This window comes from Carcharodon carcharias, chromosome 5 (genome assembly GCF_017639515.1).
Source record: "Carcharodon carcharias isolate sCarCar2 chromosome 5, sCarCar2.pri, whole genome shotgun sequence".
Lineage (NCBI taxonomy): Eukaryota > Metazoa > Chordata > Chondrichthyes > Lamniformes > Lamnidae > Carcharodon > Carcharodon carcharias.
In genome coordinates, this window is record NC_054471.1 from 24,430,169 (window position 1) to 24,449,093 (window position 18,925).

General features: G+C 46.4%; 1 protein-coding gene across 1 annotated transcript in view; it reads right to left on the reverse strand.

Moving 5' to 3' along the window:
* Positions 1–13,601, reverse strand: part of LOC121278127 (polypeptide N-acetylgalactosaminyltransferase 14-like) — a 311,464-nt gene extending 297,863 nt beyond the window's left edge. Inside the window, exon 1 of the mRNA XM_041188218.1 lies at positions 13,339–13,601. Within this exon, the coding sequence (XP_041044152.1) occupies positions 13,339–13,494 (156 nt within the window). The 5' untranslated portion in view covers positions 13,495–13,601. The remainder of the gene's footprint in view (positions 1–13,338) is intronic.
* Between the last annotated feature and the right edge of the window lie 5,324 nt (positions 13,602–18,925).

Sequence of the window (18,925 nt, forward strand, 5' to 3'; positions counted from 1 at the left end):
AGCTAATGTAATATTGGCCTACATCTTAAAGGGGTTGTACTACAAAGAAAAGTTATGCATCTTGCATGCAGAGCCTTGGGCAGACACCATCTGTATTCAGTTTTGAGCATCGCACCTCAGGGAGAAAACATAGGCTTTGGAAGGGTTTGTAGCACAGATTAATCAGGCTGATAGCAGGGTTATATTATGGGGATAAGTTGCATAAACTTTGCTTGTCTCGAGCTCAGAGGCTTGAGGGCTTATCTAATTGAGAAATGTAAAATGTTTGCAGCTAGACGAACTGGAGTTAATTCCTCTGGTGGAGGAATCCAGAATAAGGGGACACAATCTTAAAACCGGTGCTAGCTCATTCAGGTGTGAAATGAGGAAGTACTTTTCACACAAAGGCTAATGGAAATTTGATCGTCTCCAATTCCAATGGCTGTGGATGCTGAGTGTCAACTGAAATTCTCAACACTGATACCAACAGAATTTTGCTCAGTAAAAGGATCAAGGGTTCATTGAATCATAGATCCATACAGCTCTAATGGAGGCCATTTGGCCCATCATGCCTGTTCTGGCTCTTTGAAAGACCTATCCAATTAGTCCCACTCTCTGCTCTTTCCCCACAGTCTTGCAAATTACTGCTTTACAAAGTACGCCTTCAATTTCCTTTTGAAAGTTATTGTTGAATTAGCTTCCATCTTCCTTCAGGCAGAGCCTTCCACATCGTAACAGCTCGCTACGTTAAAACAACCTAACTTCCTCCCTGGATTTTTTTTGACTAATTATCTTAATCCCGTGTTCTCTAGATATTGAACCTCCTCCCAATGGAATAATTTTCTCCCCAACCACTCTATCAAAACTCCTCATAATTTTGAACACCTTTAGCAAATTTCCACTTAACCTTCTGTGTCCTCAGGGAAACAACCCCAGTTTCTCAATCTCTCCACATAACTGGCGTCCTTCATCCCTGGAAATCTCCTCTGGTAAATCTCCTTTGCACCTTCTTAAAGGCCTTTATAAAATGTAGTGCCCAGAACAGGAAACAATACCCCAGTCGAGGCCTAGCCAGTGTTTTACAAAGGTTCAGCAGGATTTCTTTGCTTCTGTATTCAAGGTCTCGAGGATCCAGTGTGCCTTTTTAAAAGCTTTATCAACTTGACCGGCCACTTTGGAAGATTTGTGTACCTCTGCCCACAAATCTCTTTTTCATCTTGATGTTCCTACACCCTCTTTAAAATTGAACTATCCGGTTTATACTGCTGCTCCTTCTATCACCACACACCTCCACACACTAAATTTCATCCCGCAGCTTGTCTATTGAATGGGTTAGGACCCAAAACATTGTGGCAGCGTAAGGATTACTTGTGTGTGCATCAGACTTTGTACAAGTGCTCAAAAAAGGCAACTGATACGCACAAAATGAATCAGATCTCAGTATAGAACAACGTGGCTGCAAATCTACTGAATGAGTTGGAAACTGCTGAATAACAGGATGTGCCTGGGCAGAATGAGGAGATGTTAGGAGTTGCACCTGGTTTGACATCATCTCAAGAAATAATGGGGCACACAAATGAGCAGGACGATTGAGATTTAGCAGCAGTGCTCAATTGGCCAAAACAGAACATCCCCTTGTTTCCTAATTGCCCTTGAGAAGGTGGTGGTGGGCCATGCCCTTGGATCTCTGCAGTCTATGTGGTGTAGGTACATCCACAGTGCTGTTAGGAAGGGAGTTCAGAATTATTACAGTGCAGGAGGCCATTTGGCCCATCATGTCTGCACCAGTTCTCTGAATGAGCAATTCACCAAGTGCCATTCACCTGGCTTCTCCCCTGTACATTATTTCTTTCCAAATAGCCATCTAATGCTCTCTTGATTGCCTCAGTTGAACCAGCCTCCACTACACTTCCAGGCAGTGCATTCCAGACCCGAACCACTCGTTGTGTGAAAACGTATTTCCTCATGTTGCTTTTGCTTCTTTTGCCAATGACTTTAAATCTCTCGTTCTTGATCCTTTCACGAGTGGGAAGAGTTTCTCCCTATCTACTCTGTCCAGGCCTCTCATGATTTTGAACATCTCTATCAGATCACCTCTCAGCCTTCTTTTCTCTGAGGAAAACAGTCCTAACTTCTCCAATCTATCCTCATAACTGAAGCTTCTCATCCCTGGAATCATTCTCGCTAATGTCTTCTGCACTGTCTCTAATTTCTTCACATCCTTCCTAAAATGTGGCGCCCAGAACTGTACAAACTAGCCCAGCTGAGGTCCAACTACTATCTATACAAGTTCAGCATAACCTCCTTGGTTACTCAATGCCCTTATTAATAAAGCCGAGGATACTGTATGCTTTATTAATCACCCTCTCAACCTGTCCTGCTACCTTTACTGATTTATGCACATATACACCCGGGTCCCTCTGCTCCTGCACCCCCCTTTAGAGTTGCACCCTTTGTTTTATATTGTTTCTCCATGTTCTTCCTACCAAAATGGATCACATCACATTTCTCCGCATTGAACTTTGTCAGCCACCTAACGGCCTATTCCCATTCCACCAGCTCGTCCACGGGTGCAATTGTCCCAGATTTACACAAAGTGTGGAGCAGGCAAGAAAAATGTTTTTTCCACCGGCTGCAAAGATGGGTTTTCACACCATATCGCCCCCCATTCCCGCCTCATTAACCATGCAGCCACAGTAAACACGCCATCTTGCTGGCGGCTGGCCTCCAATTTGCCGACCACACCGTTACCTCACCCCTTCCTCATGCCTGGAGCCATATTTAAACAGCAGCCACACGCACACTCCTCAATGCTTGCAGCCCAGGAGGGCACTGGTAAAGACATGGCCCCAAAAGCCAAGATGAGTGCAGCCCCCCGATTCACTGGCGTATCACTGGGGTGCCTTCTAGATGTTGTTGAGGCTCACTGCAATGTCCCCTATCTCCCCTCTGGCTGCAGGAGGCCCATCGGTCTCACCACTCTGGCTTGGGAGGTGGTGCAAGTGGTGATGAGTGTCAACGCTGCATACAAGAGGTCAGCCATCCAGTGCAGAAAGTGGATGAATGATCTTATCCGTGCCATCAGGGTAAGGCAACCATCTTATCACTCTAAATTCACACACTCAAGCCCATCACACATTCACTGGCATCTCACTCACTGCCAGCTCAAGGGACATTACCACTCACTCTCTCACACAAACCCTCACACCTCTATCTGGCCTCATCTCCTCTGGAGACTGCCTCCTCATCCCTCACCCTCTTGAGGCCACTTGCACAGAGCAACATGTATCCCCACACACATCCTGGGATATCCCCCTTCCCCAGTAATGCCCTAGCTCTGCAGCCTCTTCCCTTGCCTGAGGTCAATTCTTCCTGCTTCCCAAAGCAAGGCATAACTCTGAAGCTGTTGAAAAGCACCCCCCACCTTACGACTGGTCTCGTAAGTAGACCCCCTAAAAGTGATCTGGTGCTGCCTATGAAGCCTGGTGCTGATGACCATGAGTGCTGACCGAAACAAGCTAGTTAAATAAGCCTCGAAGTCCCGAGCAAAGTGCAGCTCGCCAGGTGCACATCGCTTATGTACAGTTGTGAAACACGTCGATGTATACTCACATCAATGTACCTGGGTGATCCAGTATGGACGGGGGGGTTGGGGGGGGTGCGGGGGGTGGGGGGGGTGGGGGATGATTCTGGTGAACAGGGCTTATAACGAGGTGCTAAAGAATTTAAATTAGGTTCCTGATGTGTAGCAGCGGGAAACGCGGACCCTCATTGATGGGTGGAGCGGACGATTGCAAGCAGGTTTCACGATGACATGGAACTGATTTTTGGCCTTTTCGCCATGTTGACCCTCCCCAGTCACCACGACACCCGCTGCCAAATGGGCTGCTTTTAAAATTTCTACACTGCCTTCCTCACAACTTACGGTGCTTCCAAGTTTTTTTGTTGTCTGCAAATTTTGATATTATTCCCTGTCACCAAGGTCTAGATGATGAATATATATATCAGGAAAAGCAAGGGTTCCAATACTGAACCCTGAGGAGCTCCACTACAAACCTTCCATTAACCACCAGTCTCTGTTTCCTGTCCCTCAGCCAATTTTATTTCCACGTTGCTATTCTCCCTTTTATCCCATGATCTCTAACTTTGCTCACAAGTCTGTTGGCACTGTATCAAATACCTTTTGGAAGCCTATATACACCAGGATTGCCCACATCAACCCTCTCTGCTACCTCTTCAAAAACCCCAGCATGTTAAACACAACTTTCCCTTAAGAAATCCATACCAGCCTTCCTTAATTAACCTGCATTTGTCCATGTATCTATTAACTCAGTCCCGAATTATAGGCCCAAAACTTCCGAGCTCCCCGGCGTTGGATTTGCAGGGGTTTCTGTAGGATGTGCTGGGAAATCCCTCTGGGAAGTTTCCAGGTAAGGATTTGCACAGCAATTGCCCAGAGGTGCACACTTCCTCTGGACAATTACGCTGTGCTGGCAACCAGCCGAAAATGCAATTTAAATCCCAAACTTCGGGTGGTTCCGCCGGGGTTATATCAATAGTTACCCAGAAAACGTTAGAAGAATTAAAACCTCTTCTACCTTCTGAGTAACTATTGTAAAGACCCAGACTGACCCCACCGGCCTCCCCCACACCCCTGACACCACCCCCCTCCCCTCCCCATAAGGGCCTCCTCCACACCCCCAAACCCACCCCGCCCCATGGGATTCCCACCAACTCCGACCTCGGACACCTCCCCCCTCCACCGATTTCAGAACCCCCCCACCCCTCAGACTCCCCAACCTCGGACCACAACCTAGCACCCGCACCCCCCCCCACCCCACCCGACCTCGGATCCCCCAACCTCCGACACCCCCTGGCCTCCAACACCCACCCGACCTCCGACTACCCCCTCAACCTCCGACACCCCCCTGACCTCCGACACCCTCCTGACCCCCGCCACTGCCCCAGCCTCTGAATCCCCTCCAACCCCAACCTCCAGACCACCAACCCCCAGACCACCAACCCCTGGACCACCCCCCTCAACCCCCGGAGCAACCCCCCCCAGCCACCCTGGATACCCCCAAATGCTATCCACTTGCCTTAGACACTTACCTTCCCCTGGCCTGTCAGGTTCCCTGGCCCTTTAAATTTACCTACTTTACCACAGCTACTGCTTGAATACACTGGATCTGGGCTTCGCTGGGGCCTGCGAGGAGTCTTTCTATGCAGGTGCCAAGCAGCCCCGGTGAATGGAAGTGTCAACGTTATTTTCAAGACCAGGTAAGTAGGTATTTATTTCTTCTAATTTCTGCGGACTGGCACTTTCCGACGCTAGGCAGAGGTTATGGCCCACAGTTTCTAGAAGTTTCTCCAACCCCAAAGTTAAACTGACTGGTCTGTAGTTGCTGGGCTTATCCTTACAACCTTTTTTGAGCCAGGTTGTAAGGTTTATGATTCTTCTGTTCTCTGGAACCATTCCTGAGTCTAAGGAAGACTGAAAAATTATGGCCAGAGCTCCTGCAATTTCCACTCTCACTTCCCTCAGGATCCTTGGATGCATCTCATGTGATCCTGGTGCCTTGTCCACTTTAAGTACAGACAGCCTATCCAATTCCTCCCCCTAATCACCTTTAACCCCCTCAAGTGACTGAATTCCCTCCTCTTTCACCATGGCCTGGGTAGCATCTTCTTCCTTGGTCAAGACAGATGCAAAGTATTCACTTCATACTTCAGCTATGACCTCTACCTCCATGTGTAAATCTCCTTTTTGGTCCCTATTCAGCTTTACTCTTCTTTTTACCACCCTTTTACTATCTATATGCCTATAGAAGATTTTGGGATTCCCTTTTATGTCAGCTGCCAGGCTCTTACCATAATCCCTCTTTGCATCTCTTATTTGCTTTTTGACCTCCCTTGTGAACCTTCTATATTCAGCCTGGTTCTCAATTGTATTTTCCATCTGACACCTGTTATAAGCACACCTTTCCTTCTTTATCTTAATTTCTGTCTTCTCTGTCATCCAGGGAGTTCTGGATTTTTTTGCCCTACCTCTCCCTTTTGAGGGAATATACCTTGACTCTACCCAAAACATCTGTGCTTTGAAAGTAGCCCATTGTTCAGCTACCATTTTTCCTGCCAACCTTTGGCTCCAGCTTATTTGGCCCTGATCCATTATTACCCAATTGAAGTCGACTTTACCCCAGTTAATTATTCTTACTCTGCATTGTTCAGTGTCTTTTTTCATAGTCAGCCTAATCCTTAAGATACAATGATCACTGTCCCCTAAATGTTTCCCTGTTGACACTTGATCTACTTGGCCCATCTCATTCCCAATAACCAGGTCTAGCAGTGCCCCCCTCCTCATTGAACTAGAAACATATTGCTGTAGAAAATTCCCCTGAACACAGTCTAGGAACTCATGGCCCTCTCCGCTCTTTACACTACCGCTATCCCAGTCTATATTCGGATAATTAAAGACTCCCATTTTAACTACGCTATAATTTTTGCACCTCTCTATAATTTCCTTACAGATTTCTTGCTCTACATCCTTCCTACTAGTAAATGGTTCCAGGATTTTGACCCAGTGACAGTGAAGGAACGACAATATGTTTCCAATTCAGGATGTGAATGGCTTGGGGGAGATCTCCAGGTGGCATTGTTCCCATGTGTCTGCTGCCTTTGTCCTTCTAGATGGTGGAGGACTCAGATTTGGAAAGTGTTGTTGAAGCAGACACATAGGAACACCACCACCCGGAAGTTCCCCTCAAGTCACTCACCATCCTGACTTGGAAATATATCACCGTTCCTTCACTGTCACTGGGTCAAAACTGGAACTCCCTTCCTAACAGCACTATGGGTGTACCTACACCACGGGGGCTGCAGCGGCACAAGAAGGCAGTTCAGGCAATAAGAAACTCATCTAGAAGGAAGGTGTCCAAGTACTAGAAAGATTGATCACTTCACCACCTTCATATAGAATCCTTGGATTAAAGTTGGATGTATTGCTTGACTCTTGTGCAAATTTTTGAATCAGTAATCGTAATTTTTGATTGAAGAACAGGGTAATCCGAGTTTCTTTGGCTTTCTCTTGTCCACCCCTCAGACCTGTGGAAAACATGATTTCCTACGCCATGAACTCATTACTGTTCCCCTCACTGTTTACTACGTTTCCAAGCTTTGAATCAAGTACAAGAGTGAAGCGATGCACCTTCCACCTAATTTATATCAAAAAGAGCTGTGGACTCGATACCAAGCCCTGGGGAACACAAGTGTGAACTGCCCTCCAGCCTGAAAAACTCATGTCCGCTATTGCTCTCTACTTTTTGTCTTTTTTCCAACTTACATCCATGTAGCCCACTGTCCCTTTAATCCCATGGGCTTCAATCTTGCTAATATGTGGCATTTTATCAAACATTTTCTAAAAATCCATGTACACATCGAGTTCATCAACCTCCTCCATTACTCCATTGACAAGCTCAATCAAGTTTGTCAGATGTGATTTGCTTTAATTTGGAGTGAATTTTCTGTGATCGCTGTAGAGGCCGATACTTTTTTAAAAAAAGTCTATTCCCAGGGACCATTTTAAAGGAATCGTACAAGAAGATTTCAAGTTTTAAGAGTTGTACTGTAATAGACAAACTAAAATCGACTAAACATTACTTAGTAGGCAACAAATACTCTAAATTACAGAATAAAACATCCCTTAATAGGACTCCAAACGTTAACTCTGTTTTTTTTCTCCACAGATGCTGTTAGACCTGCTGAGTTTACCAGCAGGTTTCCAGCATTTTCTGTTTTTGTTCCAGGTTCCCAGCATCCACAGTATTTTGCTTTTATCCCTTATGAGCATTTCCACACACTCAAAAATGCCACACCCCATTCATAAATTACAGCATGCTCTCCACAAAATTGCACTTTTTACAGGAAGCAGCCCTAGCATTACTCTCAGCTTCTCCCCGTTTCACTGAATCGTAATGTCCAGTCAAATGTACTTTCCCTCAATCTTCCGAAAAATCCCAAATCTGGTGATTCCTTCCTCAGGCCAGGCCAAACCTTCCAGTGTCCTTAAAGTTGCGCAGTCCCCATCTCTTCAGCCAGAGGATGTCTGCCTACCTGCATTTTGTCTGGTAGCTATCAGAGAAACAACCTTTATCCCCTCTGCTGACCACAGCAGGTGCTGTTCCTGTCTCTCTCTCTCTCTCTCTCTCTCTCTCTCGCCTAGATTCTTTTCCTCTCCCTTCTCTGTCCAGGAATTTTTAAATTAGACTGTGCAGAATTGCACACTCCCAGGCAAAGGAAAAACAGCTGCCTTTCTCTTCGTGTTCAACTGTAAAAAATGCCACTTGGATTTCAGTAAAGTCTTGACCTGGGCCCCCTGACCATATAGTAATCATCACCTGCCCTGTTGCTGGGCTGAGTCCAATACAACTTCACACCATCCCCCTTTTTCCAGAGCATCCTTTTTTTTATTCTTTCATGGAATGTGGGCTTCACTGGCTCGGCTTAATAGTCCTTGAGGAGGTGCAGGTGAACCAGCTTTTTGAGCCGCTGCAGTCCATGTGGTGTAGGTACGCCCACAGTGCTGTTAGGGAGCGAGTTCCAGGATTTTGACCCAGCGACAGTGAAAGAACGGTGATATATTTCCAAGTCAGGATGGTGAGTGACTTGGAGGGGAACTTCTAGGTGGTGGTGTTCCCATCTACCTGCTGCCCTTGTCCTTCTAGATGGTAGTGGTCGAGGGTTTGGAAGGTGCTGTTTCTAGAGCCTTGGTGAGTTGCTGCAGTGCATCTTATAGATGGTACACACTGCTGCTACTATGTGTCAACGGTGGACAGAGAGAATGTTTGTGATTGTGGTGCCAATCAAGTGGGTTGCTTTGCTCTGGATGGTGTCAAGTTCCTTGAGTGTTGTGGGAGCTGCACTCATCCAGGCAAGTGGGGAGTATTCCATCACACTCCTGACTTGTGCTTTGTAGATGGTGGACAGGCTTTGGGGAGTCAGGAGGTGAGTTACTCGCATGATTCCAAGTCTATGACCTGCTGTTGTAGCCATAGTATTTATATGGCTAGTCCAGTTCAGTTTGGAGGGACAGGTAGTATTGAGGAGGCGGGGAGGCTGCAGAAGGATTTGGACAGGTTAGGAGAATGGGCAAAGAAGTGGCAGATGGAATACAACGTGGGGAAGTGTGAGGTCATGCACTTTGGTAGGAAGAATAGAGGCATAGAGTATTTTCTAAATGAGGAGAGAAGTCAGAAGTCTGGAGTGCAAAGGGACTTGGGAGTCCTAGTCCAGGATTCTCTTAAGGTTAACTTGCAGGTTGAGTCAGTAGTTAGGAAGGCAAATGCAATGTTGGCATTTATTTCGAGAGGACTAGAATTTAAAAGCAGGGATGTGCTGCTGAGGCTTTATAAGACTCTGGTCAGACCACATTTAGAATATTGTGAGCAATTTTAGGCCCCGTATCTCAGGAAGGATGTGCTGGCCCTGGAGAGGGTCCAAAGGAGGTTCATGAGAATGATCCCAGGAATGAAAGGCTTAACATGTGAGGAACGTTTGAGGACTCCGGGTCTATACTTGATGGAGTTTAGAAGGATGAGGGGGAATCTGTTTGAAACTTGCAGAATACTGAAAGGCCTGGATAGAGTAGACGTGGGGAAGATGTTTCCACTAGTAGGAGAGACTAGAACCCGAGGGCACAGCTTCAGAGTAAAGGTAAGACCTTTTAGAACAGAGATGAGGAGAAACTTCTTTAGCCAGACAGTGGTGAATCTATGGAATACATTGCCACAGGAGGCTGCGGAGGCCAGGTCATTGAATATATTTAAGACCGAGATAGATAGGTTCTTGATTGGTAAAGGAATCAAAGGTTACGGGGAGAAGGTGGGAGAATGGGGTTGAGAAACTTATCAGCCATGATTGAATGGTGGAGCAGACTTGATGGGCTGAATGGCCTAATTTCTGCTCCTGTGTCTTATGGTCTTATTGTCTTATGGTAACCCCCAGGATGTTGAAAGTGGGGGATTTAGTGATGGTAATGACATTGAATGTCAAAGGGCGATAGTTGGATTCTCTCTTGTTGGAGATGATCATTGCCTGTCACTTGTGTGGCCCAAATGTTACTTGTCACTTGTCAGTCCAAGCCTGGATATTGTCCAGGTCTTGCTGCATTTGGACATGGACTGCTTCAGTATCTGAGGAGTCGCGGATGGTGCTGAACATCGTGCAATCATCAGCAAACATCCCCACTTCTGACCTTATGATGGAAGGAAGGTCATTGATGAAGCAGCTGAAGATGGTTGGACTGAGGACACCACCCTGAGGAACTCCAGCAGTGATGTCCTGGAGCTGAGGCGACTGACCTTTGTGTTCGGTATGACTCCAACCAGTGGAGTGTTTTCCCCCTGATTGCTATTGACTCCAGTTTTGCTCGGGCTCCTTGATACTACACTCAGTCAAATGCTGCCTTGTTGTCAAGGGTAGTCACTCTCACCTCATCTTGGGAGTTCAGCTCTTTTGCCCATTTTTGAACAAAGGCTGCAACAAGGTCAGGAGCTGAGTGACCCTGGCGGAACCCAAACTGGGCGTCAGTGAGCAGGTTATTGCTAAGCAAGTGCTGCTTGATAACACTGTTCCATTACTTTACTGATGATGGAGAGTAGACTGATGGGGCAGTAATTGGACGGGTTGGATTTGTCCTGCTTTTTGTGTACAGGACATACCTGGGCAATTTTCCACATAGCCGGTAGATGCCAGTGCTGCAGCTGTACTGGAACAGCTTGGCTAGGGACGCGGCATGTTCTGGAGAACAAGTCTTCAGTACTTTTGGCAGAATATTGTCAGACCCCATAGCCTTTGCAGTATCCAGCACCTTGACCCATTTCTTGATACCATGTGGAGTGAATCGAATTGGCTGAAGACTGGCATCTGTGATGCTGTGAACCTCCAGAGGAGGCCGAGATGGATTATCCAGTTGGCACTTCTGGCTGAAGACTGTAGCAAATGCTTCAGCCTTATCTTTTGCACTGATGTGCTGGGCTCTTCCATCATTGAGGATGGGGATATTTGTGGAGCCTCCTCCTCCAATAAGCTGTTTAATTGTCCATCACCATTCACGACTGAATGTGGCAGGACTGCAAAGCTTAGATCTGATCTGTTGGTTGTGGGATCGCTTAGCTCTGTCTATCACTTGCTGCTTATGCTATTTGGCATCTAAGTAGTCCTAAGTTATAGCTTCACCAGGCTGACACCTCATTTTTAGGTATGCCTGGTGCTGCTCCTGGCATGCCCTCCTGCACTCTTCATTGAACCAGGGTTGACCTCCTGGCTTGATGGTAATGGTACAGTGGGGGATAGGCTAGGTCATGAGGTTAACAGATTGTGTTCAATGGCCCACAGCACCTCATGGATGTCCAGTATTGAGTTGCCAGATCTGTTTGAAATCTATCCCATTTAGCACAATGGTAGTGCCACACAACACGATGGAGGGTATCCTCAATGTGAAGGCAGGACTTTGTCTCCACAATGACGGTGAGGTGGTCACTCCTATCGATACTGCCGTGGACAGATGCATCTGCGGCAGGCGGATTGGTGAGGATGAGGTGTCAAGTATGTTTTTCCCTCTTGTAGGTTCCCTCACCACTTGCCACAGATCCAGTCTAGCAGCTATGTCATTTAAGACTTGGCCAGTTCAGTCAGTAATGGTGCTCCCGAGCCACAATTGCTGATGGACATTGAAGTCCCCCACCCAGAGTACATTATGAGCCCTTGCCACCCTCAGTGCTTCCTCCAAGTGGTGTTCAACATGGAGGAGCACTGATACATCAGCTGAGGGAGGGCGGTACACGGTAATCAGCAGGAGGTTTCCTTGCCCATGTTTGACCTGATGCCATGAGACTTCATGGGATCCGGAGTCAATGTTGAGGACTCCCAGGGCAACTCCCTCCTGACTGTATACCACTGTGCTGTCACCTCCATTGGGCCTATACTGGACATACCCAGGGATGGTGATGGTGGTGTCTGGGACATTATCTGTAAGGTATGATCTTGTGAGGATGACTATGTCAGGCTGTAGCTCTCCCAATTTTCGCACAAGCCCCCAGATAGTAAGGAGGATTTCGCAGGGTCAACAGGGCTGAGTTTGCCATTGTCATTTCCGATGCCTAGGTCAATGCCGGGTGGTCCGTCCGGTTTCATTCCTTTATTTTTCACGCCTTCTCTTTGCTTTCCGAATTGCCTTTTTAATGTCACCCCTGCACTTTCTGTACTGCTCTAGCTTTGCTGCAGAATTGAGCTCTCAGCCTCTGTCATGAGCTTCTCTTTTCATCTCATTCTACTGTCTGTGCTCTTTGACATCTGGCCTGGGGGGTGGGGGGAGTGGGGGTGTGGCGGGGGGAGGGGTGCGTGCAGTGTGGGGGGTCGGGCTAGCATTGGGAGACCCACCCTTTTTCCTTGTGGGAATAGATTTGTTCTGAATCATCACTATTTCCTCACTGAATGTGTCCCACTGCTCTGACACTGATTGGCCTTCAAGTAGCTGTTTCCAGTCCACTTTTGCCAAATGACATCTCAGCTCAGTTAAACTGGCCTTTCCCCAACTGGGAACTTTAACTCTTCATCTCTCTTTCTCCGTTTCCATAACTGCTCCAAATCCACTGAATGATGGTCACTTACCGTGCTCTCCCACCGATCCCCCCTGCCACCTGTTCACCTCCACTCCTGAAAACTGAATCCAAAATTCCCCCTTTGCTTGTTGGGCCTCCTGTGTACTGGCTAAAAAAAGTTTTCCTGAATACATCTTAAGAACCTTGCACCCTCTATACCTTTGACACTGATTCTGTCCCAGCTGATGTTCAGCTATTTGAAATCCCCCACTATTGCTGCCCTGGTGTTGCTACATTCTTCAGCAATTTGTCTACATATTTGCTCTTCTCTCTCTCTGATTGGGGGTCCCTAGCACACTCCCAACGGTATGATTGTCCCTTTATTTGGTCCTCAATTCAGTTCTTATATAAATACCTCCTTTTTTAAAAGAAAATAAAGAACAGGTAACATCAAATGTGAATTGGATAAATACTTGAAGGGGATGCAGTTGCAGGGTTATGGGGAAAGATCGCCATAGGTTGAAGAGCTCTTTTTAAAACAGCAGTCACCTCCTGTGCTGTATCATCCCTGTTTAAAAATCCCTCTCCTGCAGCGACTGTGTTCAATTTAGCTGGAAAATGCTTGAAAAAATACAGAACAATACAGAAAGCAGCATCGCCCTTAACACTGGGCTGATCAGTCTTTAAATTCGGATTTTCCAAAAAGATACCTACACCCACACACACACACACACACACATATACACACACACACACTTACTTTTGCATCCTGTAACTCAGCTCCGAGGTACCCCTGCTCGCGTCCCCAGACTACACGACCCAGGTCAGCTTGGAAGAAATAGACGAGAGCGGCCAGGCAGCCGAGGCTGACCAGGAGGAGCGCTTCCGATCTGCGAGTCAGCCTCCTCCTCATCATCAGAGCATTTCACAGGAGGAATATGAACAGCAGAAAGAACAGATAAAGGCACAACAGTGCACACAGAGAACTGTACATGCAAAGGACCCCCAGCAGAGCTGCAAGGTCCTGCAACCGCAGCGAGCTAACAGCTTGTGTCCTTTTCTTTCTCCTCGCTCTGAATGACATGCCCCCTGGGTTCTATCACCGGGGCTAATGCTTTTACCCCCAGCCGCCTCCCTCCGGCTCAAGGCTGTGCCCAGCAGCACCTCCCGGCGGATAAGCTGCCCCTCTCCCCCATCTCGCTGCCTCCTGACCGGCGCTGAGTGTGGCCGCCGGCTTGGCTGGAATCCGCCAGCTCTAGATCAGATTCTCTCTCATACTGACTGAGAGACCAGAGAGAAACTATAATAGGGAGAGGGAGAGGGAGACAGCGCTGCTCAGGGTCTGGCTGCTGCTCAGCACCCCCTACAGCGCACTGCACCGATACACAGCTCCTGTAAAACAATCCACAACATGATCATCAGCGCAAAGATACACAGGACACCCAACATCACACTCAATACCCTCTCCCCTAACTCCCCCCACTCCCTCTCACTTTCTAGCCATCTCTCTTTTTCTGCATCACCCCTTTCTCCTTTGTGTCTCCGACTCATCGCCCCCACCCCCTTCTTCCAATCTCATTTCACTCTTAATGTCCCTTCTCTGATTCCCTTTATCTTTCCTTTTTTAAACCCTCCCCCTTTCTATCTCTGTGTATCACTCTCGTTTATCAACAATCCATCTTTCAGATGTGATGTTAAACTGAGGCTCCAAATGCCACCATGTTGAAAGGTTGTATATTGTCTCATGAAGAGGTCTAGAGGTTTGTATGATTGAACAATAACTGTTTATTAATAACACATAACTACGTACATATGCAGGATACAATCCTGACTAGGTGTTATCTTCATGCTGATTTCTACCAGACTCCCTCTGCCACTCTACTACTCCCATGTGACTCTCTACATCATAATATGGGCGGTACTGTTGCCCCAGTCCCACTTTAACCCTTACAGTCCCAAACACCCTAATACTACACCTCCCCCCAAGTCTTTACCCCAATGTATTTACAATAATATTTACGTGCCACCCCTTCTCCCCCCAAGTCTCTGTCTTTGCAGATTCAGATGGTGTGGAGGCTTTATGACTCTTCGAGTTTAGTGAGTGGGCAAAAATGTGGCAGATGGAATATAATGTCGGAAAGTGTGAGGTTATGCACTTTGGCAGGAAAAATAGAGGAGCTGAATATTACTTAAATGGAGAAAGACTGCAGAAAGCTGCAGCACAGAGGGATCTGGGGGTCCTTGTGGATGATTCACACAAAGCTAGCATGCAAGTTCAATAGGTTAAAGGGAAGGCAAATGGAATGTTGGCCTTTATTTCAAAGGAAATGGAGTATAACAAAAGGGAAGTCTTGCTAAAACTATACAAGGCACTAGTTAGACCATATCTAGAACACTGTGAACAGTTTTGGTCCCCTTATCTAAGGAAAGATATACTGGCTTTGGAGGCAGTCCAGAGAAGGTTCACTAGGTTGATCCCGGGTATGGAGGGATTTTCTTATGAGGAGAGGTTGAGTAGGTTGGGCCTGTACTCATTGGAGTTTAGAAGAATGAGAGGTGACCTTATTGAAACATATTAGATTCTTAGGGGGCTTGACAGGGTAGATGCTGAGAGGCTGTTTCCCCTTGTGGGCGAGTCTAGGACCAAAGGCCATAATCTCAGAGTAAAGGGGCACCCATTTAAATCAGAGATGAGGAGGAATTTCTTCTCTCAGAGGGTAGAGAATCGGTGGAATTCTTTACCGCAGAGGGATGTAGAGGCTGGGTCATTAAGTATATTCAAGGCTGAGATTGACAGATTTTTAATCAGTAAGGGACTCAAGGGCTATGGGGAAAAGGCAGGAAAGTGGAGTTGAGGATTATCAGATCAGCCATGATCCCATTGAATGGCAGAGCAGCCTCGATGGGCCAAATGGCCTACTTCTGCTCCTACGTCTTATGAAGGAGTTATAATCTCAGCTCATTGTTTTTGTTGGTCTGGAGTTGAAGTTGTTGCACTCGATGTTTCAAATACTTGGGTGTCAACATCTGGTTCGCTTCTTGCGTTCCTTAGTGTTGTATTTTTCTTTGTTGACAATCTGTCTTCCTTGGTCAGATGCCAGGGTCTTATCCCCCTCCTTCCGGAGGGAATGTTCACTCTGTTCATTCATAGAGTGGACTGGGGTTTCCTCTTTCAGTGGGGTCAGCACTGTTCTTTCTGGAAGTTGAAGGTTTACCTCCTTCTGTTTGTGTGTTCCTCATCCCTGAGCTCAACCTGCAGTTTGGATTCTAATGCTGCATTCTGTTTTCTCATGTGCACTGTGACGCCTGAGTTTTGTCCTGGTGAGTTAGTGATCGCTTCTCTCCTGTTCCAGGATCCACTTCATGTTGTGCATGTGGGTTTGAAGCTCCAGCTTTGTTGCTGTCATTTTTCCTGGTTCTGTGACAGCGGCTGTTTGACTCTGATGTTCGGGCCCAACCTCCGGCTGCTGCTCCTCTGTACCTTCTGTTTTCAGTACGTTGGTGTTCACCTGGAGGCTTGGCTGCTCTGACCAAAGAAGAGTATTTCCTGCCATTTGTAAAGGAGCTGGAATAACTTCTTCTGCAAAGAGTGGGGACAACTGCAAACTAAAGCCCCAGTTGAGACCATCAGCACTGGTGGCCCTCTCGGGAGTCTCCAGTCCAGTGTAGCTGACTACAGTGGTTGTTCTGACTTCTTCTGCCATCTTGAAGGATTGAGGACAACATGGGCATCTCTGCTCAGGAGAGAAAGGGTTAATTGCAGATGACGTACAGATTTTTTGTTATTTGACGTACAGGAGCAGGTCTTGAATCATGCCTGTGACCTGTAGTTGGATTCCTCCAGGGCCATACAGTAATGTGTCTGTCATTTGTAGCCAGAGGTCTTTTAGCCATGGTCTCTGGTCCGACAAAGCCATCACCCTAGCTCCTGTGTCTAACTTGAAACTAGCTGAGATGACCATTTACAGAGATGTTGGCATTCCAAAATGTGAATCTGGGATCCCTAATTCATCTCAAGAAACATTGTTGGACTTCTTTTTGGTGTTGCTGATCAATCTCATGGACTCGTTTGGGATCCTCTGCACGTCTCGAGGGTTTGAATTTACACATCTTACCTAAGTGCAGGGAAGGCATTGCACTGTGACTGCTGGACACTGCTCGTGCCTGCGGGGTCTTTTGGTGCCACAGCGCTGACATGGTCTGCTACCATCTTGTGTGTTTTGCTTTCTTTGCCCTGGAGTCTCCTTGACCTTTTGTTGCTTTATGAACTGGACTGTTGGGGTTGCTGTGTACCACAGTTTAACTTCACCACACAAAATGGAGCAGTTTGCTGTTGGACTTCAGATTGTCTGATGACTTGGAAGGATTTTTCCAAAGTTAGATCTTGTTTAGCTTGGAGTACATCCGAAAGAGTGTCATCAGCTAATTCGAGCTCTGATTTAAGGTGGCCTTGGTAACAGCCTTCAGCCAATCTGCATAACTCATTTATAAAAGAGGCTACAGCTTCCTGGGCTTTTGGACTTTCTTGTTAAATTTTGCTCGCTCCAACATTTTATTGCCTCTTAGGTTAAAGTAGGTGTCAAAGGACTTCATGACCTCTTCAAAGTTATCAGAAGATTCATTTATTCCTTGTCTGGCAATTATGTTGTTGGCTATTGGGCCTACTGTATATTTCGGGTATTCACTTGTTTAGCCCTTGCTGCTATCGTGTATCTCGAAAACCATCTTCTCTGTGGCACCTAATTTGATGTACGGTTCAGCCCTTACATCTGCCTTAATAGTTCTGGCAGTGTTGATTTACCATCCATGGCTGCTTTCAACGGACTGGACTACAGCTTTAATTGTTTGCCTTTCTTTTACTTCCAGAGCTTCTTGGGATTTGCCAGCCTCCTGTCACAGTTACGGAGCCATTTTAGACTTCAGTGATTCTGAGGAAACCTTTTGAACAAATCATTGCTTTCCTGAGCTTGGAGAGTCGAACTGGAGCTGATTTGTTTACTCTGACTTCTCTTTAAATTTTTTTTGTTTGTGGGCAGTCACCGTATGTTACTGCGCTGACTCTGGATCTGAGCTGCAGCATTCTTTAAGTCACGCTCGATACAATGAGCCTGCCCATGCTGCCTGACTATTGCACTGAATTCATAAGCTTCTTTCAGCCCTTTTTTTTGGAGTTTTCTCAGTCTTTTACGATCTGCCTAGGTCCTTTGACTCTGCTTTTGATTGGGCCCTGTGCTCCAGTGCTGCACAGTGGATCTTCCTTCTCCCCTTCAGCCTCCAGGCCTGTAATGGAGCTTCTTATACAATCTCCAGCTGTGGATCTGGGGTCTTCAAGTTAGGCACACTTCTCTCAGGTCAGACTGCAGTTACTTTACTTCATCATTCTTAGGGATTTTGGGGTCCTTCACCCGCTGCCACCATGTTGTAAGGTTGTATGTTGTCTCATGAAGAGATCTAGAGGCTTGTACGGTGGAACAACAACTGTTTATTAATAACACATAACTATAAACAAATGTACAAAATACGGTCCTGACTACGTGTTATCTTCATGCTGATTTCTACCAGACTCACTACTACGCTCTACTACTCCCATGTGACTGTCCACATCATAATATGGGCGGTACTGTTTCCCCAGTCCCACTTTAACCCTTACAGTCCCGAACATCTAATGCTACAGTCCCATGACACTATTTCAAAGATGATCAGGGGAGTTCTCCCTGGTGTCCTGGTCAATATTTATCTCTCAATCAACCTCACAAAAAACAGATTATCTGATCATCATCTCATTGTTGCTTGTGAGATCTTGCTGTGCACAGACTGTCCTCCGTATATCCTACTTTATAACAGGACTTTCTTTATGCCCATACACCCCTACCTATGCAGTTCACCCTCTCCAGGGCCGGTCCAATCACTAGGCAAACTAGGTGATTGCCTAGAGGGACAAAATTTGGGTAGGGGGGATAAAACTGAAAGAACTAACCATGAAACGACACAAGTAAACAAACTGGCTTCAGCAGTGGGAATGAAAGGTCTACATCTACTGATATATATCCATTTATACCGACATACGTATAGATTTCTGTATATTTACATTGCAGTCTTTCCCAAAATTTCATACTACATTCCTCATCCCGTCGATGTGACAGTTTTACAATTTGTACATCGACATGACTATTCCAAAATGATGAATCAGTAAATAATATCAAAGAACATAATTTAATCTAGTCCACTCTATCGTAATGATCATTGATTGTGTAAATTGTACATAAACTTATCTAGTATCTGTTGCAGGAACACATGACATTACATCATGTGAGCCATATTACACATTATAATGGGCAGTATTTCTA